This window comes from Erpetoichthys calabaricus, chromosome 17 (genome assembly GCF_900747795.2).
Source record: "Erpetoichthys calabaricus chromosome 17, fErpCal1.3, whole genome shotgun sequence".
NCBI classification, from domain to species: Eukaryota; Metazoa; Chordata; class Cladistia; order Polypteriformes; family Polypteridae; genus Erpetoichthys; species Erpetoichthys calabaricus.
Genome location: NC_041410.2, coordinates 47,487,452 through 47,509,789, shown reverse-complemented (window position 1 = coordinate 47,509,789; position 22,338 = coordinate 47,487,452). Strand labels below are relative to the sequence as shown.

The following is a 22,338-nucleotide window of genomic DNA, read 5'->3' as shown; positions in this document are numbered from 1 at the left end:
TATCATTAAAGTAGACCGTCATAAACGTCATCTTAAAACCAACCCAGTTGTTAATCGCTACCTGTTTCTGGGGCTTCCTCCTGACCTGGCAGCAGCGGCAAGCAGCAATTGCCACACAGAACACATTAAATGTATGATATTCCAGCTCTCTGCACATTTAGAATCCTTAGATTTATACTTGATATCACTTTCATGACGAAATGCATTAAAGTACACTGTAAAAAAAATAATGTTAAATTTACAGTAAAATACTGGTAGCTGGGGTCGCCAGAATTTTACCGTAAAAAAGAAGGTGACAATATTTTTTGGTCTACAGTACACCTTAAAAAATAATGTTAAATTTACGGTAAAATACTGGCAGCTGGGTTGCCAAAATTTTACTGTAATAAATAAGGTGACAATATTTTTAGGTCTACAGTATAACTTTGTAGTAAAAACTATTTGTTCTTTGCAACAAATTCCAACAGAAGGGAATGTTTAACCATAACCAGAAATTCATGTTGTGTAATAAATATGTCAATCAATAAACAATATGTATTATTTTTTTTTGTTCTTTATTTCGCCTTATACAATTTCTTGTATTAGGAATTTGTTAGTTTTCACATACCCCTTGGGGTCAGAGTGCAGGATCAGCCATTGTACAGCGCCCCTGGAGCAATTACAGGTTAAGGGTCTTGCTCAAGGGCCCAACAGAGTAGGATCTATTTTGGCAGTGATGGGAATTCGAACCAGCAACCTTCTGGATACCAGCGCAGATCCTTAGCCTCAGAGCCACCACTCTGCCCTATTGTCAGGGTCAAACCCCAGTACACAGTTTGCATCAGTAAAGTAACAACAATCAATAGCAAGCATGTACCATTTAATTATACACATTGAAAACAATTCAATGTTTAAAGGAAGTTATGGCACGTTGTCTGGTGGGGAAGTAAAGTTTGCTTTTGTGGTGTATGGTGTCCTACTTATCGAATACAACCCACCATAAATCAGCTTCCATAACCTCAAAAAACCTTCATTACACAGGGAAAAATAAGTCTGCTAACTTAGTTTAAGTTTTTTTCCCCTACTATTCAAAGGTATGCAGTTCACCAGGAACAATATGGTAAAAGGGGGCGTGTCCTTATGCAAATATCGTAACCAGTTTTACTGAAACAGCGATTTACCGTTTTACATTTTACGGTTGTTTACCTTCGCTATTTAACAGTTTTACACTCTAAAATTAACAGATTTTTTCAGTGTTAGTGTAATGCAACAATAAACGGTATTTAGCATATTTTGAAGGTAGAAAAATATCGATTTTACAGAACTTGGCTGTAAAAAATAATGAAATGTATTGTTTAAAATATACAAGTAATTTTCAGTAGAACATAAGGTAACTTTCCTTTTTTTCAGAAAAGGTCTTTTACTTTCACCATTTACAGTATTTTTACTGTTAAATTTACTGACATTTTTTTACAGTGTATGTATATTACATTTTACAGATAAATCATTAACTTAATTAAAATAATGAATACTGTTAATAATTCTACAAGTGGGGGTGGCATGGTGACAGAGCGGTAGCGCTGCTGACTCGCGGTATTGAATTATGTCGCTGGTGTTCCCTGCCTGGAGTTTATATGCTTTCCTGGTGGGTTTCCACAATGTGTTCTGGCTTCATTCCAAAGACATGAAGGTGTGGGGATCTGGTGACACTAAAATGACGGTAGTGTATGTGAGTGCTTGTGTTCACCTTGCAATGAGCTGATGACCCATCCAAGGATTGTTTCTGTCTCGTGCCTGATGCCTTCTGGAATGTGCGCATCCCTGGATTGATGGATGTAATCATTAAACATCCTTTTTAGAGCTATTGTGCCAAGGTGTCCTCGGAATTTAGTGGATGTTTCAGGCAATTCACAACACAAGGAAGCCGAACGCTTTCTGACCGCGATGATATCTCACACTGCCACCTGGTGGAATCTTCCAGATTTACATAAAGTACGAGTGCAAGTATAAACAGTACAAAGCTTGCGTAGCAGTAGTGTCTGCAAGAGCATGTGTCACATCACATGGAGTATAAACCTGGCCTAAGAAGCAGCCAAAACTTCAAGAAGGAAACTTCAGCATCTAAAACGCTTATCCCAGAAGGAGTAATGCTGTTCCCTATGAAGTCACAGAAAACACAGCAAAGAGCCTAACTGAGAAAAGCACAGCACAGCACAAACAAAAGACAACATCCACTCCAACACAAGAAGAATCGTCCTCTTGAATTAGGAGCAAAAACAGCAGCAACTCCACACAACATCATCCTTAAAGACTTGGTATCATGTAACTGTTTATCTGTGCAAAACTAAATTAGAACTCTAATAGTCGGTAAACAGATAGCCTCTTCCGTGTTACACGTTTGTCTGTCTCATAGGTCTTGCCTGTTTTGTCGATATATATGTCATTGTGTTTATCAATACATTAGAATATTCTGTTTCTTTAAATGAGTGGGCTTCATTTACCTAGGATGTAAGGCTACAACCGCTTCCTACAGAGAAAGGTAACAAAAAAAAAAGTGGGAGAAATACTAAATTATTTAATTAGTTACCAGCATTGCCAAAAGCAAAACTGATAAATAATTCACTGGAGTTAAACTTCTCTCCCTTTCCTACATTATTGTGGTATCTCAGGTAGTAGGCAAGTTAAAACTCCATCTTCTTTCACTGATTAAAATTGTTGAGTTTGTCGTATCAGCCATTGTAATATACCAGTTTTTGAAAATTGTACTTGACGACACAATGTGTTATTTTAGTAAACATAATTCAGGTCAATTTCAAATTCATGTAATTCTGCCAACAACACATCACAGATATTAGAACAATGAAGTGAACGAAGAAATCACGGACCGAAATGTAAATTTCAAGGAGTTAAAATGTCCATATCCGTGTGAAACTGAAATATTAATACATATTAAAAACATGTACTTACTAATTGTTGTGACTGAGAAGTCCCAAAAATACTTTCAAACATCACCCTTCACGGGGGTACTGTCAAAACCCAGACTAGAAACAAAAAAAGGCCTTGAATAATCTTTATAAAACAGAAGAATCCAAAGGCAAAGTTTAAAGTAGAGTGCAGGTTCAAAAAATCCAGGAAAACAAAAAGCCCAGTAAACACAAGCAAAACTCCACTCCATCGCACGTTCGAAATGAACTACCAGGAACTAAGGAAGGCCCTCCAGTACACAGGGGTGGGCAAAAGTAGGTTTACAGTTGGGAGTACATGAAACAGAGTTTATTCTTGTATTATTTATTTCTATTATTTGCCTTCTTCTTATTATTGTTTTGTTATTTCATATCCTTACTTATGACTTATCTTTTAGGTAATACTGGCTAGCAATTTAACCAACGACCACAATACTGGAAGACAGAGAATGCAGAATATGCTGAAGAATTTGACACACCAAGTAGACAAACAATTTACAAAATGCACAATAAATACAAACAACTGTAAACCTACTTTTGCCCACCCCTGCATAGGGCGGAGGGCAGATCTTGGCGGTGATTGGCCCTTGGGGGAACCACTCACAAAACACATGGGACATGAACTAGATTACAAATTACAAATAGACACAAAGAGAAATGTACATAATAAACAAAAAAAAAACAGTAATACAAATAAACGGCAGAAAATTAGATAAAACAGACAAGAAACTCAACTTTGAACCCCAGCCAGGGGAAAAACACTGCCTGAAACACGACATTAAGTATATTGGGTGTTCCGCGTCTTGCTATTGTGATAATACTAAACTGCAAGAGTTGCTTGTGGCATCCACTCTATTGATGCCCACCTAGGTGGGTGACGGATTAACCACCCATGGCTTCTGGAAGCTAACAGTTTGCTCAACACTTCCTTCTTTAAATTTAAAGAGGCAGTTACCAACGCCACAGTGCAACAGGACACACCTCTACTGTGTAATGCCTCTGCTGCCAGCATTGGGCTATTTCACTGCCTGCAGTGGTGGTCATTGCTTTTCACAGCACACTCCCCATTGTCTCCTTCCATGTTCAGTTAGCGAGTTCCCTCAAAAGGTGTCTTTCTTCCATTAAAGAGCCATTTCCCCACTACCACAAAACCAGGCAGAGCTCTGTCCTTATGGCCTTCTGTGCCTTCATTTAGTGGTCTTGTACTGGGGATCAAGGGTCATCCAACAAAAAAAGTCCTGAGCTCTCCATATGCTGTTGCCTCCTGGCAGGCCAGTCGGATTGCCAGACACAGTGTTTAAAGGCCCAGGCATCCATAGATCAATGTTGTGGCTCTCTGCCATTAGTTATCCCCGGCAGGGCTGCCAGCCTCCTGCTGTGCGAGCTTTGTGTCACCAGGGAGATGTCTGACTGATGGTGCGCCAGCCTCTGTGCACTATATTTTGTTAAAAGACTACTTATTATTTTTTGTTACATTTGTTATACCATTTCCTTTTTTTTTAAATGTTTGGTTGCTGGATTTGTATTTTTTTTTTTGGCAGTAGGTTTTGTAGATGCCCAGATGTCGCTTTAAACTTGTGGTTACTCACTTTGAGCGCAGAGCTAATTGACTTTTAATGAGCACCTGTTGTGACTTGCATGCCTTATGGCTTTTCCCTCTTTCTGTGCATGAAGAACATTAGATATTGATGGAGATACAGATGGATTTAAATTTATTTATGTGTAAAAATATGATTTGTTTAAGGATGGTAGAAATTAATAAGGTTGACTTTACTTAGTAAAACATGTCTTGCCAGTGCTGGTCCACCATTTCTATTCGTAGACATTGACCTGTCAAGGACAGGGAGCTGGATGCTCTCCATTTGTGCTCACAGAGGTACAAGTGACCTAATGACGGCATGTCTCCATCATTAGTACTTAATAATAGTTAATGTTAGAAATACGGGAACATTCCACACACAATTTATTATAATTATGACATACACTGCCCTCCATACATTTGGGGCAAAGACACATTTTTCCTTGATTACCTTTTCTGCTCCACAGTCTAAGATTACAAATCAAACAATTCAGACATTGTGATTAAAGTGCACATTGCAGACTTACATGTTAGGGGATTTGAACACATTTCAGTCACACACTTTTTCTATATGGTCCCCCTATAATGTCTGAGACAATTGGCGTCACAGGTGTTTGTGATTCCTCAGGTGTGTTTCATGGCTTCATAAGATACCTCGGCTTACTTCTACCCTTTGGATTCTGTAGTTACCATTGTTCAACATGAGGACAAGAGCTGTGTCTGTGAAAATCAAAGAAGCCATTATGAGGTAGAAAAATATGAATAAAACCATTAGAAACATTGATAAAACCCTAGCATGACCTCCATCAGCTGTCTGGAATGTCATGAAGAAGAAAGAACACACTGGTGGGCTCAGTAATCACAAGGGGACTGGTAGGCCAAGGAAGACCTTCACTGGTAATAACAGAAGAATCCTCACTATGATAAAGTAAAAGCCCCAAACGCATGTCTAACAGACCAGAAACAGTCTTCAGGGGGCAGATATGTGGACATATCAGAGACGACTATCAGCAGAAGACTTCATGAACAGAAATACAGAGGCCACACTGCAAAATGACAACCACTAGATAGCCACACAAACAAGATGGCCAGATTACAGCTTGTGAAAAAGGACTTAAAAGAGCCTGCGGAATTCTGGGAAAAGATCTTGTGGACAAACGAGACAAACATGAACCTGAGCAGAGTGACAGCAAGAGCAAAGTGTGGAGACCAAAAGGAACTGCCCAAGATTCAAAGCAGAACACCTGATCTGTTACATATGGTGCTATGGTGTTATGGCTTTGGCATGTATGGCTGCCACAGGTCCTGGCACACTTCTCTTCATTGATGATGGAACTGCTGATGGCAATGGCACAATGAACTCTGAACTGTAGAGAAACATCAGGGGCCTCATGTATAACGCCGTGCGTAGAACTCACACTATAACAGGGCATAAGCAGAAAAGCGGGAATGTGCATACGCACAGAAAAATCCAGATGCAGGAATCTGTGCGCACGCAAACTTTCACATTCTTCCACTACATAAATCCCGATCAGCGTAAAAAGTAACGCACGTGCACGCGCCTTCTGTCCCGCCCCAACTCCTCCCAGAATTATGCCTCTTTGAATATGCAAATCTAAATAAATAGCCTTCTGTGAAAAGACAAAGAGAAAAGCACAGGGGAAAATATAAGAATTTCAGCGAATACCAAGTGGAGGCAAAGGAAAAACGTACTATTTGTTGGTTTAAACATTGGGATAATCAACAAAAGAAAGTTGATCGAGTGACAGAGTGTCGGAGAAACTCGAAAGCTCAAGTTCACAAAGTCGCACAGTGCCCGAAATAAAAAAGAAGTTGTCACATATCAAAGTCGGCGTGAAAAGGCGACTCGTAGCCCACCGTCTGAGTGTCATATGAAAGCTTATTAGGGTACAGAGAAAAAAAAAATAGGCACACAGTGGGGAAAAAAGCACGAAATGTCAACTTTAATCTCGAAATTTCCACTTTAATCACGTAGTTTATTTTGTCATTAAAGTAGAACATCATAAACTTCATCTTAAAATCGTTTATTTTACTAGTTTCTCAAGTAGCACGTTAAATGCTTTGTTCTGTGTTTGATCTTCTATGTGCTCTGTGTGTGAATCACTACGTGCTTCCGTTCTTTCTCTTTCTCCGACAGGACACAGAATCCATTGCATTCGTGATATTACAGCTCTCTGAATAATTAAAATACTGAGATGTATACGTGATATCTTTTTCATGATGATAGGAATGAAAGCATGTTATTAAACATGGGAACACGGTGGCGCAGTGATTGTTCATATCTCACGGAAGAGGTTTGCTGCACTATGTGCGACCTTCGATGAAATAATTTATTACAGAAGTACTGTCTCTTTCAAACGTACTAACCTCCAATTCTTGTCCTTACTTTTCTTTCTCCAAATACCCAATCGCCACACAATCAGCTCTGTAATAGACATTAAGCCATCTGTAAGCTTGGAATGCCGATTCTTCAAAACTTTTAAGGAACATTGAAATATCTTCGTAGTACATGTTTAATTATTCTATCCGTCTATCCTTCCAGTGTCGCGTCAGCACCAGCAATAATACAGCGCAAGGCAGGAGCTATCTGTGAACTAGCTAGCACTGCGGCACCGTGTCCTCACATGTTTAATTATTAACAATACTGATTATTTAAATAAAGTTAAAGTTTTATCTGTATACTATAAGCAACATATTTTGCTGCATTTCATCGTAAAAATGATATCGTCATCAAACGCGCTTTATAAAGTGGTGCAGGTTGTGCAATATTATAACTGTAGTGCAAATTTACATTGAGGTAATTGTACTTATAAGTACAAACAGTTCTACAAGGAGCACTTGATGGACTGATTGAGTGCGTTTATAGTTCTTGGGATGAAACTGTTTCTGAAATGCGAGGTCTGTACAGGAAAGGCTTTGACGTGTTTTGCCGTGGTTGAGGTAGTGTGTGCTTGAAACTGTATACCGATAATTCTCTTTCCGATCAGCTGCTGCTGTGATTCCCCACTCAGATATAGTGATATAAATACTCCGAGTGGTGCAGTGATAGTAATATGGAAAAAGATGATCCGCTGTGTCAACCCTTAACAGGAGCAGCTGAAAGAAGAAGAAGATGCAGTGAGCGTAACAACACTAAAGCAGTTATGGTATTTGGAATACTATGGCTATTCCCTGGACCATTATATTGTAGCAGGTTAATTACAATCAGATGCATTACACTAATAAACAATATGCAGTTAGTTTCAGAGTATTTATAAAGCCGCGTCAGGAATGTGGGTCTAAGAAAGAAAGGGTGACCACACAGGAACAGTAGCACTGCTTTGACGCTGGGTGTTGCCAGTCTGCAAAACCGAGCGGAGAAATTGCGTACGCCAGGGTATGAGGTACCGTGGAAATGTGCATGGCTTTACGCCAAGTTTAGGTTTTACACATCGCGATTTGAGCGTGGAAACGTTAGTATGCAACATTTCTGTGTGTACGCACCATTTATACATGAGGCCCCAGATCTGCTCAAGTTCCAGTAAATGTCTCCAAACTCATTGGATGGCACATCCTCGGACGACAAGATGATAATCCAAACATACTGCTGAGACAACACAGGAGTTTTTCAAAGCTAAAAAATGGACAAATCTTGAATGACCAAGGCAGTCAACTGATTTAAATCCAACTGAACAGGCCTTTCATGTGCTGAAGAGAAAATTTAAGGAGTCAAGCACCCGAAACAAGCAGGAGCTGAAGATGTCTGCATTAGAGACTTGGCAGAGCAACACCAGAGAAGACCCTCAGCACCTGGTGATGTCAATGAATCGCAGACTTTGAGCAGTCATTGCATGTAAGGGCTATGAGACAAAGTCCTAAATATGACGGCTTTATTAGACCTGCCATTGCTGTGTCCTATACATTAGTGGCTGAAATCGGGGGACCATGAAGAAAAAGTGTTGTCATTTCTACATGCTGTGACTGACGTGTGCAAATCACCTTAAACTAAAGTCTGCAATTTGCACTTAAATCACAATTTCTGAAATGTTTGATTTGTAATTTTAAACTGTGGAGCTGAGGGGTACATCAAGGAAAAATGTGTCTTTGTCCCAAACATTATGGAAGGCACTGCTGTTGTAGAACCAATTGTTATAAGTAAACTATTACATTTCCCCTTTTGTACATGTGTTTTGTATTTCTTGAACTCTTTTGACAAATGTTCAAGTTAAAACCATGCGGTTATCCCTGAGAGTTGGGCTGCATGGATTTTTGTAAAGGGGGGCACTTCACCTAGGGTATGAAATGTGCCAGGATCGCCAATGGGCACAGTTCCTAGTACATCAAAAGTGTCAGTTACCAGAGAAGTTACTGACATAATCAGACTAACAATTATAGACACATTTCAAATTTACCTTTTCTTTGTAAATTAATGGAAAAAGTCACCAGACAACTTCAGTGTGCCTCTTGCACCAGCCTGTGTTGTAAACGACATTCCAATATCTTCTTTTTTTCTTCCTTTTTGAGATCACTATTTTTATTTGATTTCAAAAAGACGAGGATGGCAAAGTAAAACATTTTTATATGCTGTATAAATAAGAATGACCCATTCTGTAGTTACAAAAAAACTTAATAAATTAGTAAAACACGCAGCTAACTGGAAAACCCCAGAGGCGCACACACCTATCTAAGTGAGAGAAAACTAAAATCTTCAAATTGAAATGAATAGATGGAAAAGTCTGGTCAACTGATTAGATGGCCCAATGCAGACTTGACTGTAGAATTCCCAGGAAGGGGTGGGTGAGGTCTCGAGGGTAATAATTAACCACGGACCCCCAAAGAGGTTTATTTTCTCAAGGGATGCTGCAGCCTGTAGTTTTTGTTTTCCTCTCAGCTGGCCCAAGTTTAACAACGTTGATGGACAGATTTTGTCAGGCCCCGTTCGTGTTAATCAGTCTGAAGCTGCTCGGTTTCACTATGTGTTTAAAACACATCTGTATTTTATTTGTATGCATTATGTAATTATGGAATAGTGGAATGGTGAGGAAGCAGGTAGTGGAGTTGGTGAAGGTAGAGGAGTTTAAATACTTGGGATCAACAGTACAGAGTAATGGGGATTGTGGAAGCAAAGTGAAAATGATAGTGCAGGCAGAGTGGAATGGGTGGAGAAGAGTGTCAGGAGTGATTTGTGACAGACGGGTAATCAGCAAGAGTGAAAGGGAAGGTCTACAGGACGGTAGTGAGACCAGCTGTGTTATATGGGTTGGAGACGGTGGCACTGACCAGAAAGCAGGAGACGGAGCTGGAGGTGGCAGAGTTAATGATGCTAAGATTTGCATTGGGTGTGACGAGGATGGATAGGATTAGAAATGAGGACATTAGAGGGTCAGCTCAAGGTGGACAGTTGGGAGTGAAAGTCAGACAGGTGAGATTGTGTTGGTTTGGACATGTGCAGAGGAGAGATGCTGAATATATTGGGAGAAGGATGTTAACGATAGAGCTGCCAGGCAAGAGAAAAAGAGGAAGGCCTAAGAGAAGGTTTATGGATGTGGCGAGAGAGGACAAGCAGGTGATGGGTGTAACAGAACAAGATGCAGAGGACAGAAAGATATGGAAGAAGATGATCTGCTGTGGCAACCCCTAACGGGAGCAGCTGAAAGAAAAACATTATTTAATTAAAAATGTGTAAAGTTTGTGATAACATTTAACCGGTGAATGTGCTCTGAGCCTGCACTCAGTGAAGAGCTATTCTGAAATACATTTAATTGAATTTGAACCCTGGATCTGAAAGTTGGCAGTGCAGTTGTGCCACTCTAAAATAAACATGGCTTAATTAATGAATTTATTGGCATTTATACTCTTTATATTCATCCAAAAAATCTGACATCTTACAGCATCTTGGAAAAGAAAATCCCCACACTTTCAAATGCCAAAAATGATAAAAACATGCAGCAAATTCCAGCCAAGATGTTTCTCAGAAGTGCAACAACAACAAAATTACAACAAAAAGAAGCAACTATAGATGTGCCGAAGCCCCGATGAAACAGACCCTTTAAATGATGTTAAAGTGTTAGTGAGACAAAGGTCTTCCTTTAAGAGAAACATCTTAACCAAGGACACTTTCCACTTTGCTCTTGTTTCTCTGAATTCAGATGTGCCGAGTTGGAAATGTAACCTTTGGTTTCCATCAAATGCGATTTATTTTTAGGCTATCGTCTTGTTATTTTTATGTGGAATTCTCACATGAGGTTTAAGTCGGGAACAAAGGTCAGGGATGACAAACAAATATTGTCGACTTTGCTGCACAAAGGTGTCTATGCCTGATTCATTTCTTGCATAATTTAATAAATAATCACATTCAGCATTATGTGGTAACACAGACATTTGCACTGCATCAGGACTCATTAAAAGTGTTTACTTGCATATTTCAGTCTTATTTCTCCTCTTCAAGGCCAAGTATGCATTGATAATATAAAAAATTGAACAACAACAACAAAAAAAAAAAAAAACAGAAAACAAATCACTCAACTGACCTCAATACAGAGACAGATTTACTAAAGCAATGCGATAGATAGATAGATAGATAGATAGATAGATAGATAGATAGATACTTTATTAATCCCAATGGGAAATTCACATTCTTCAGCAGCAGCATACTGATACAATAAATAATATTAAATTAAAGAATGATAATAATGCAGGTGAAAAACAGACAATTACTATGTATAATGTTAAATATTAATGTTTACCCCCCCGGGTGGAATTGAAGAGTCGCATAGTTTGGGGGAGGAACGATCTCCTCAATCTGTCAGTGGAGCAGGACAGTGACAGCAGTCTGTCACTGAAGCTGCTCTTCTGTCTGGAGATGATACTATTTAGTGGATGCAGTGGATTCTCCAAAATTGATAGGAGCCTGCTGAGCGCCCTTCGCTCTGCCACAGATGTTAAACTGTCTAGCTCCATGCCAACAATAGAGCCTGCCTTCCTCACCAGTTTGTCCAGGCGTGAGGCGTCTTTCCTCTTAATGCTGCCTCCCCAGCACACCACTGCGTAGAAGAGGGCGCTCGCCACAACTGTTTGATAGAACATCCATCCATCCATCCATTCTCCAACCCGCTGAATCCAAACACAGGGTCACGGGGGTCTGCTGGAGCCAATCCCAGCCAACACAGGGCACAAGGCAGGGAACCAATCCCGGGCAGGGTGCCAACCCACTGCAGGACACACACAAACACACCCACACACCAAGCACACACTAGGGCCAATTTAGAATCACCAATCCACCTAACCTGCATGTCTTTGGACTGTGGGAGGAAACCGGAGCGCCCGGAGGAAACCCACGCAGACACGGGGAGAACATGCAAACTCCACGCAGGGTGGACCCGGGAAGTGAACCCGGGTCTGATAGAACATCTGCAGCATCTTATTGCAGATGTTGAAGGAAGCCAGCCTCCTAAGGAAGTATAACCGGCTCTGTCCTCTCTTACACAGCGCATCAGTATTGGCAGTCCAGTCTAATTTATCATCCAAACTAAATAAACTAATGGTTAGAGAAAAATGCAGAAATAATTATATATATATATATATATATATATATATATATATATATATATATATATATGGAAGAGAAGGTCTGTGATACGGTTTGCATATTTGCAGCTGGAGATCCACGAAGGGAGAAAAAACGAATCACGTATCATAAAATAGTTTTTTTTTTTTTTTTTTATTCCTGAGCTTTCAACCCCTATCAGGGGTTTTCATCAGAGAATAATGCTTAGACTTACAAGAATCAAAGGCAATATATAGCAACACATTCAGTGGGGGTAGGTGGAGGTGACTAAGTCAGTATGATCAAAGGGGGGGTGGGGGGGGGGTTGTATAGTTTAATTATTGTGTACATGTCCTTCTTAAGTTGGCATATGCTGGGTTTATGTCCAAGTGTCTGTTGATGGCGTTTTCATCTGATAGCCAAGACTCGGCCAACTCTCTGGCACTTTTAGTACTGGCCTTAAATTTTACTTTTACGTTGTCCCAGTTGAATGTGTGTCCTGTCGATTTAGTATGCGCGTATATCAGCGATAGTGCGTCCTTTCTTCTGACGCCGTTGCGATGTTCATGTACATGTGTTGAGATTCTTTTTGACGTTTGCCCTATGTATACCACTGAGCAAGAATTGCATGGAATACTATAAACTGCGTTTCGTGTTTCGGCTGTAGATTTCTTGTTTTTAGCATTAAACAGGACCATGTGGAGATTGTTCGTGGGATTATGTGCTATTCTGATGCCCCACTTGGTCAGGGTGCGTGCCGTGCCTTCTGACACATTATGGTGATACGGGAGTGAATGCCAGGTATTTTATGATACGTGATTCGTTTTTTCTCCCTTCATGGATCTCCAGCTGCATATATATATCTATATATAAATAAAATTCTTTTCGGGTTTGAAGCGGAAATTACGTATGACCACGCAATATGGAAATTACGTATGACCACAGAACATATTATAATACAGGAACTAATCACTTCGTTTGTGGATGCCATTTTTATATCATCTTTACGAATTGTTATTTGTGTGTTATTTTATTGATATTAAAAAGAAGTAAACACAAACACACCGATCTAGACTGCTGCGGAAACTGCCACATTGTAACTTTTTTTTAGTTGGTAGTACTTGATAGTAGAAGAGACGAGGAAAACATCTTTGCGTCTTTCTACTTTTTAACTGTGCCGAGCTGTAAACAATGTGAAGACGAGACCGCCTTCAGCGGCGAGGGGTCGTGAGAACAAAGTGGACGCTGGGAGGCGTGGAATGTCGGGCTGCTCCGCTGGGTCGAGAGCTTCTCAGTTTCGGGCAGCGTCCTCTCTTCTCGCACTGTTTGTGATACTTCAAGTGCCCCGTCGGCTCCCAGGAGAGTGGAAATCTTTGCGAATGAGTGTAATCGGCGCCATCGAAGCATGACTCTTGTTTGTAAATTACCCTGCATAACTACTTACTGTCCCTTAAGGTAAGTTCGGGTCACTAAAACCCCACCACATTCAAGGTTGCTTTTGTGATCAATTATTTTTAAGAAGATGGAGAGTTTACATCTTAGAAGATCTACAGACCTCTTCATGTAAAGTGTTGGACTTGGGAATTCTGCCCGTTAAGCACGGAAGGGCACTGTCCACATTTATCAGAATTATTTTTCTCTTAAATCACAGGCACATAGTGCAAGGTTGTCAAGCAGAAATTTGGACGATCACATAGAAAATTTAATTTCTATACCACAGCGGTCGTGTAGCACCTTTCAAAAGGGATCTACTACCGAGAAATGATCCAAATACATTTTAGCTGCTGTTAGTACTACTTACCTGTTGTGTTATACCGCCTTTAAAACGTAGTTTACCCAAAACCACTCCAGTTGTGCTCAATGTATCTTTACTTCTTAAAATGTTAATGGTTTACTGTTTAATAACTTAGACTACATTTTATTTTTTTCCCCTTGCACTCAGTGAGCGAAGCCACTGGGTAATCAGCTAGTAATATAATATAAAAGAAAGTAATAGATTTACAGTTTCCTGGGTAAGGTATGTTAAATTCTGTTCACCTCTACTAATTATGTTACATGTAGATAGATACACTATATGGCCAAAAGTATGAGAACACCTCTACAAAACATGGAGTCCATTAAAATCAAACCCATGGCCATGCAATCTCCAGTGACAAGCATGAGCAGTAGAAATGTACGTAGACAAATGTTTCAATTGTTACACCCGTGCAAGTAGGAAGCAGCTAAAGGGCCTGAGTGATTGTAATTCCACAAAAGACAAGGGGGTGGCGGGGAGAGCTGACTGTCTCTCTCAGTTCCTTGCAGACCATTTTTGGGTAAATCCCATCAGGTTCCAGCACCTCTGAAGACGTCACTTCCGGGGCCAGATCCAACGATAACAGTACATCCGGCTCCGGAGCCAATGATGACATCACTTCCAGTTCTGGGCCACCACTGATGACATCACTTCCTGTTCTGGCCTTTAAAGCCTCCATCTTACCTCCATACAATCAGTTCTGTTTTGGACTCAGATCAGTGAATATCTTTGGTCATCGTTAAACCTATTTTACAGCTGTGGCACAATATACAGGGTGGCTGCCCCAAACCTTTATGATGTCTTTGTCTAGTCCTTATCACACTATCCATCTATCTACAGATGTGGTCAAATTTTATGGTACCCTTAGAGCTCATTGCAAAAGTGCCTGAAATGTGATGAAATGATAAGCCATTGTCCCCTGTACACCTGCATGCCTTCAGTGTGTCGAGTAAAGCAAAGCAACTGTGAAAAGAGATCAATTATTGTTTATTCTACAAAGAGATTCTAAAATGGCTGAACTTATTTGTTGGTACCCCTAGACAAGATCCTAAATGACTGGATTTCAGTGATATTTCACACGCGCTGTTTTCTTTTATTCATTTCACTCATCTCCAATTGTGCAATCAGTCATTCAGCTGATTTAAATGGAGGAATGTCATCCCTCTGCTGTTGGGTATCATCACATATCCCACACTGAACATGGACCAGAGAAAGCAAAGGAGAAAGCTGTCTGAGGAGATCAGAAAGAAAATGACAGACCAGGCAAAGGTTAGAAGACCACCTCCAAGCAGCTTGATGTCACTGTAACAACAGTTTCAGATATTATGAAGAAGGTTATTGTCCATGGGACTGATGCCAACCTCCCTGGATGCAGCCACAAGAGAAAATCGACCCCAGAATGGGCAGATAGTGAGATTGGTACACAGAAAGCCAAGGACAACTTTCAAACAAGCTGAACTCCAATGAAAGAAGCTTTCAGAGGAAAGACCACCATACAAATTGTGAAACATGGAGGCAGCTCAGTTATGTCTTGCGGAGGCTTTGCTGTGTCTGACATGGGGTGCATTAAGTCTGTGCAGGGAACAATGAAATCTCAAGACTATCAAGACATTCTGGAGTGAAACATCCTGCCCAATGTCAGAAAGCCCTGTGTCAGTTGCAGGTCATGGGTCCTCCAACAGGATAATGAGCCAAAACACCCAGCTAAAAGGCACCCAAGAATGGGGACGAACAAAAAATCGAACATCTGAAAAGAACTGAAACATGCTGTCTGGAGAAGACCCCTTCAAACCTGACAACACTGGAGCAGTTTGCTCAAGACAAGTGGGCCAAACGACCGACCTGTGGACAGGTGCGCAAGTCTCATTGAAAGCTCCATGAATCGCTTGTTTGTAGTGATTGCAAACTGTAATATTAGATTAAAACAAAGTCTAATTTTTGCCCAATACAGAATAAACAATGATGGGTGGCAATTACTTTTGTCAGTTTCAAGTTGCGACACAGACAACTGTGGGTTCTTATTTCATGGAGGGAAACCAACAAATCTGTCCACGTCTAGGAAGGTAGAATTTATTATAACAGATTTTAAATAAAACCTGTCACCGAATGCGGCTGCAGAGTGCCGTGTTCAAGTCTCAGTCAAAATGCAAGTATAGATTCTACGAATTACTAAATACAGAACTAGTACACATAAATACTGATTCAGGGAACAAGGTAGAAATGGATTAAATATAAATGGAAGCCAACAAAATCTGTCCATTAATTCATTCAGTAGATGAACTGAATGGCCAGTTGAGAGCAGAGATTGTTTTTGACGCTCTTTTCCAGTGTTAAATTACTGGAGGCTCAAAATGTACAAACGCACTAGGTGGGGTCTTATCCAACAGCCTTAGGAACCTTGCACTATACATAATATGGGGGAAAAAAAAAAAAAAAAAAAAAAGATTACAGATGTGCATTGTCCACAAGATTGACTCTAGTTAGGCAGGTTTCATCAGTCCTGATTCAAAGGAAGGAAAAAAAAACTGAAAGGGAAAGATGGCTTAAAGGGAAAATAAACATTTCAATGCAATTTCTGGGTAACGCACACACACACATATTCTTAATCACAGAAATCTTTCAGTATATACACAACCACCTAAACAAGAGATATTACAACAAGAGTGAAATCAGATAGGACGTTAAAAGTGCCAGGTATAGTCAAGATTTCATATTATAAGCCTTAGTGGTTTGTAAAATAATCAGTAATAGTAAATAAACCTTATCACCAATAAGGGGTGCCCCAAACCCTTAACACAATTGCTACATACACAGTTTAGATAAATCCCTTTATTAAACAAATACCTTATTAGTAGGCTCCTCTATTGACAGGTTCTCCTTCCAGAAATAATCAATGACTCTTTTCCTTTCCTTTCTTTTTGTTAACTCCTCCACTCTTCCCAGTTGAGCTTCGCCCGACTCCTCTCCTGACTCTGACCCCCTTGGGCCAAGTGCAGGGATTTCTTTTAATTCCCAACCCTGGAGTACTTCCAGTGCTCAATCAATCGCTACTGGGCCAGGCAGGACCACACTGGTCCTTGTGCAGTCAGTATCCAAAAGCTCCCCTCAGCAGCCCCCACAGAACCCGACAGGATCACAACTCTCATGCTGCCCTGCAGGCATCTATACTGGGGCTCGCCTGACTGGATGCTGCTGCCCAGAGTACAGGGGCATGTTCTGCTCATAGCAGGCAGTCACCCACTGTCTTGTCCTTCCAGCTTTCCAGACCCAAATTGGGTGTCCCTCCAGGGCAGCTGGGACACCAGCCACGGTGTAACTGCTGCTGCAGTGTTATTCCATTTAAGAGGAATATTGCAGCCACCTCTCTGACCTTCCTTAACAGTGACCTCCTGGCCAGGCTATGAAGCAGGATTCATCCCATCTGGGACGCAGATTCATTCCTTACAGCCTTAATAGCAATGAAGTTACCTACCGCGTCTTTGCTCCAAACCTATAATCAGTAGTGACTTCAAAGCAGAAAGACTGGGAGAGGAAAGGCGCTGCACGTTACAGTAAAGAGATGCCATGTCAAAGGCCATCTGGTTGTGTTTATTTAACACAACAGAGACAATTTTAAATTGCTGATCAGGGTGCCTTGGTATGTAAAGTTATTCCCTGCTTCACAAAAGACAATTTCAAGTCTCTAATTCTAGAGTTCCAAGTTACATTGTTTTAATGCTACTGTGGACTGAAATGTATCCCAGTTTGCTTCTCCTCATCTTCAGTGACAACATTACACAAAAACAAAAAAGCCTGATCAGAGTAAAGCTATTAGCTCAAGCATTAAAATACAGTAGCTCATGTAATTTAAATTAACACATCGCAAAAAGAAGAAACTTAAAAATGAATTTATTTTTGAAGTATTTTTTTCAATGTTTGCTTTTAATTTGAAATGAACCCAAAAATATGTATCTAAAGCAACTGGTTTTTAATATATATTTACAAAAATGTTTCTTTAAAAAAAAAAAGATGGATTAGAGCCATACAAACTGTTCAATACAACAGGGTCCCACGTATAAACATGATTACCGACTTTGGATTTTGTGTCAATGGCAATTTCAAAACTGCTTAAAATCCGAGTGTTTCCTGGCCACAGCTACAGAGGACAGTCGTAAATATGGATTGCTCGATCATCTCCTGCAGACACGATCTTTGAACCATTGCCACTGTACTTAACGCTCCAAACCTTAAAAGAGACAACAGGGTTTTTTTTAATATCTATGAAAATCAAAAATATTTAACTGGTTTAATATTATTATGGATTTCTTATTAATTCAACATTTTTATTTCTCTTATCATGTATTGCTATTTCACTTTAAATCAAACAAAACTAAAACACAATGTTACAATTCACTGCATCTCTGTCGGCAAACCACCCTCTGAATACAGGAAAAGCCACAAAAAAGCAGGTTGAGAATTCCAGATACCTCGGAGTCTATTCTGTCTCAGGAGGAGCCCACGTATACATCAGACACAACATGACCAGATGTACCTGGGAGCTAGAAGATCAAAGATATGTGGAAGCCACTCCCAAACAAATCCTCCTGCACCCCCCCCCCCTTTATTTATTTAATTTTTTTAACCAAGAACTGTGAGTTGATGATTGGATTCCTCCATTATCTAGAGGCCATGTAACATTATGTGACTTGTCCAGCGATTTTCAGTTGTAGCCTTCATTTATGTAATCTTAGTGATTCAGAGGCAGTCAGTGGCACACTCCTGTGTCGCCAGTCACGTAATGAGATATGCCCGGCCACTCACTCCAACTAGACCATGACTCGCTCTGACAAACTCAAACAGCTCTGATTTTGTCTTTAGTTGTAGCGGTGGGCTCTGTCTGCATGACAGCAGACAACCAATGAATGCTATTCTGGAAGTACAATGCAGTGATGTGGAATAAGAAAAATGGTTGTTTTGGACCTCACAAATAGAAGAAAAGCTCATCTGTCGGATTATCTTGTGTTTAACACCACAAGAGAATGGAAAAAAGATTTAAAAATGGCTGAGTGCGCGGCTGAATCTGCCATACCTATTAACCCTTCTTACAGCACCAGCTACACAAGGGAGAACGTTATTTTCTGTCAGATAAAGGGGTGAGCATAACTGTGCCAGGTTACATTTCACAGGCTCAGCGATTGCTTGCCATGTAAATCGACATGGTCTGCAGACAAGATCAGCAACTGCAGTTGTCAATAATAATAATAATAATAATAGTAATTTATTACATTTATATGGCGCTTCTCTCATTACTCAAAGTGCTATCAATAGGTATGTTGGACTTGCCTGCACTACTAGAAGGTTTTAGAACACCTCTGTTTTTCTTCAGATTTAATCAGTTCAAATGCAATGAATGACCTAAAATGGTGCAACGGTAAATGGTAAACCGTCCGAGGTTTAAATTTAAAGGTTAGGTTAGCAAAAACTGAAAAAAAAGGAAATTTCAAAATATTACACAATGGGCCTTCTTCAGAGAACATCTAATAGGTTACAACCTACAGATGTTCTGCAGCAATTAAAGTAAATGAAGCCTTGCATGTTGAAACAAACAATTTGCACAGGTGTCCAAACTTCTGTTGATTACTTAAAACTCCTCTGTCTGTGTTAAAGAAGAGTTGGAACAAACTGTGTTACTACACCCTCTGAAGTCTTACTTGGACAATATTACACTGGTGAATGTTGTAACTTCCAGTGATAGTGGCATTACTTAGAAGTGTAGGCCTTTCATTTAGAAAAATTGTTAAAAAAAAATTTGATTGAGATTGATTGATATATATAAGTGTCAGTGAGTCCAGTGGTGTCCTACACAATCCAAAGGCAATTGGAAACTGGAAGAAACTGACAGGAAGAGATCTGGCAAACTCAAAAGCACAACCCAATCAGAAGACATGTTTCTGAGGGTCACCAGCTTGTGTGATCACAGGTGCCTCTCGGAACAACACCTTCAAGCACAGCTTAACAGTGCAGGTCGATAAAAGAATGTGTCAGTTTGTACTGTGAAGAGGAGACTTTTTGCTGCAGGTCTGATGGGGTGAGGGGCAGTAAGAAAGCCTTTCCTTACAGGACCAAATAGGGCCTTGACATAACAAGCTGTGGACTACTGTAAAGAAAGTCTTACGGGCCGATGAATCAAATTTTGAAATATTCAGTTCATCGCTTAGGGTGTTGTATGCCAGCGAGTTGGTGAAAGGATTGCTCCTCAGTGCGTGACACCAACTGTCAAACATGGAGGAAGAAATGTGATGGTCTTGGGGGTTTCTTTTGCTGGAGGCAGAGCAGGTGACTTGCACAGTGTAACTGACATACTGAATCAAAATGGTTACCTCAGTTTGGCTGTTGGATCAGCTAAACGTGGCTACTTTGATGAATGAAAAATTGGAATAAAATTTTGTACACTTAATTCGTGACGTCGGCTTAAGGACACAAACAACTTTTGTCATTTTGTCATATTGCTGATGCGACTGGTGACCTTCTAAACCAAGAAATTTCTTCAACATAATCCATTTGTAGAGTATTTATGATTACAGAAAGAACAGCTTTCAGCTCAATTTCTACTGCCAAAGGGAGAAAAAAAAAAAAACCCCAAAACCCTTACATCCTCATTCGGAGTATTTTGATAACTTGCACTTTAAAGTTTCCTTAATGATGGCAAGTGGCTCAGTGTTAATTTATATTATCTATTTATTTTTAAAAGACTGCATGTCTCCATTAATTTAAAACCTTATGTTAAATATTACTACTAGTATAACATTTGAATGCTGAACTGTCTTGGTTACAAATGTTTACTGCATCATGTTTCTGTACTTCATGACCAAATATTTTACTTTGAGAACACTGTGGATCTAAAAATCACAAGCAGATAGGAAAACAGACATTGATTAAAATGTCATAAATCAAAAGGGACATAAACTACTTAATAAAATATTCAGACATAAGCCCAAGGCTTAATACCCATCAAAAGGCAATACCATTACCTGATCCTGATGATCAAAGAATGTGTGCACACAAGTTCTTGAACTAACATCCCAAACTTTGACACTCTTATCAGATGAGCTACAAATACAAAACATGTGGAAAGAAAAAAATTAAAAAGAAAAATTTAATATAGACAAAAACCATCAACATTTTTCTTTCTTCTTCTTTTTTTTTTTACTAATTAAGACACGCATTTATTAAATTTGTATGAAATAAAAATTAAACCAGCAAATCAGGTATTTATCAGATTTTGCAAAAATATGAATAATACTGAGAAATAATATAGCTTATAGAACAGATGTTTTTGTAAACATAGCAATATTTACATTTACCTCAAAAGGACTTATCAAACAGACATAATTGTCACATTTTCACTTACTACTGTTCATTATCTGGGTTGCAAAATAATAAGATAATAAATGAGTAGTTCTATTAATTAAATCTCAAATTAAACCGGTACTAAAATTAATTTTGGTGGCATTTAACACCAAGTTCAAAATTTTGCCTGTTGAACTAAAGGAGGTTTTGTAACATTTGAGCAAATGTGATTAATCCATCACACAACAGCTTTCCTCAATCAAACTGATTACTCAACACAAGATTCTATTAAAGCAATTCTTGGCAAAGAAATAACTTTTGATGGTATCCAGGCTTGGCTCCATATAGTTTGTCACAATTGCCAAGATACATTTCTTTAAACTGCCCACTCTTTTCCCAAAGCTGTAAACACACAATTCTGTCTTAGCATCACAACTCTGTCCAATATCACAGGCAACGTTCTGCTTAATCAGGCAGTGTGTTTGGGGGCACAGAACCCAATGGTTTGCCAGATCCAGTCTGACAAGACTCCACACTTGTGTAACCATAGGCCAATTACACTGCGTGCAGGACATTTGCCTTGGTATCGAGTTTTCGGTCATAGACCTTCTATCCACCACTGTGATGGTGCCAGTTGGCTCCACATACCCGATTGCATGTGGGACCCTCTTGTTCCAAGACTGTCAGTAATGTAACTGGAACGAGCCGGGCAAACAAGGACATACATAGCAAGGGGTAAGTGCATTGCTTTTTCTGTTCCTTCATTCTTCTCATTCCTTTTTTCTGACCCATTCAACTCTCGCACATCCCTTTTTAAAGTGAAGGTGAGGCATACACCTGCAGCAACCACAGCTCCAGAGCTAATTAGGGTTGCGAGTGATTTTGCCAACATGCACAAAGTGCTGGGCTGTCCACTCCCACCATGGTACCACACCCCACCTGAAGACATGCGCCATACTTTTATTTATTTTCAAATGTATCAGAGCTCTGGACCTCTCTTACTACAACCATGCAGAGAAACACCTCTTCTGCTGGGATGAGAAAGGAAGAGTATAGTAGAAGGCAAACACTTATGTATCGATGGTTGATATTGAACCACTCCACTGTGCCACAGCACACTGGTTGAAGATCACTGTGCTAAAACAAG

General features: G+C 39.8%; 2 protein-coding genes across 2 annotated transcripts in view; one reads left to right on the top strand and one right to left on the bottom strand.

Moving 5' to 3' along the window:
* ubl7a (ubiquitin-like 7a (bone marrow stromal cell-derived)) overlaps window positions 1-22,338 on the top strand; it is a 1,205,533-nt gene that overhangs the window by 828,360 nt on the left and 354,835 nt on the right. The window lies entirely within an intron of this gene.
* The window catches only part of skic8 (SKI8 subunit of superkiller complex), a 29,963-nt gene continuing 24,486 nt past the window's right edge, over window positions 16,862-22,338 (bottom strand). The window contains exons 10-11 of the mRNA XM_028823234.2: window positions 20,873-20,951; window positions 16,862-18,087 (exon numbers count right to left, since the gene is read on the bottom strand). Coding sequence (XP_028679067.1) covers window positions 17,998-18,087; window positions 20,873-20,951 — 169 coding nt within the window. The 3' untranslated portion in view covers window positions 16,862-17,997. The remainder of the gene's footprint in view (window positions 18,088-20,872; window positions 20,952-22,338) is intronic.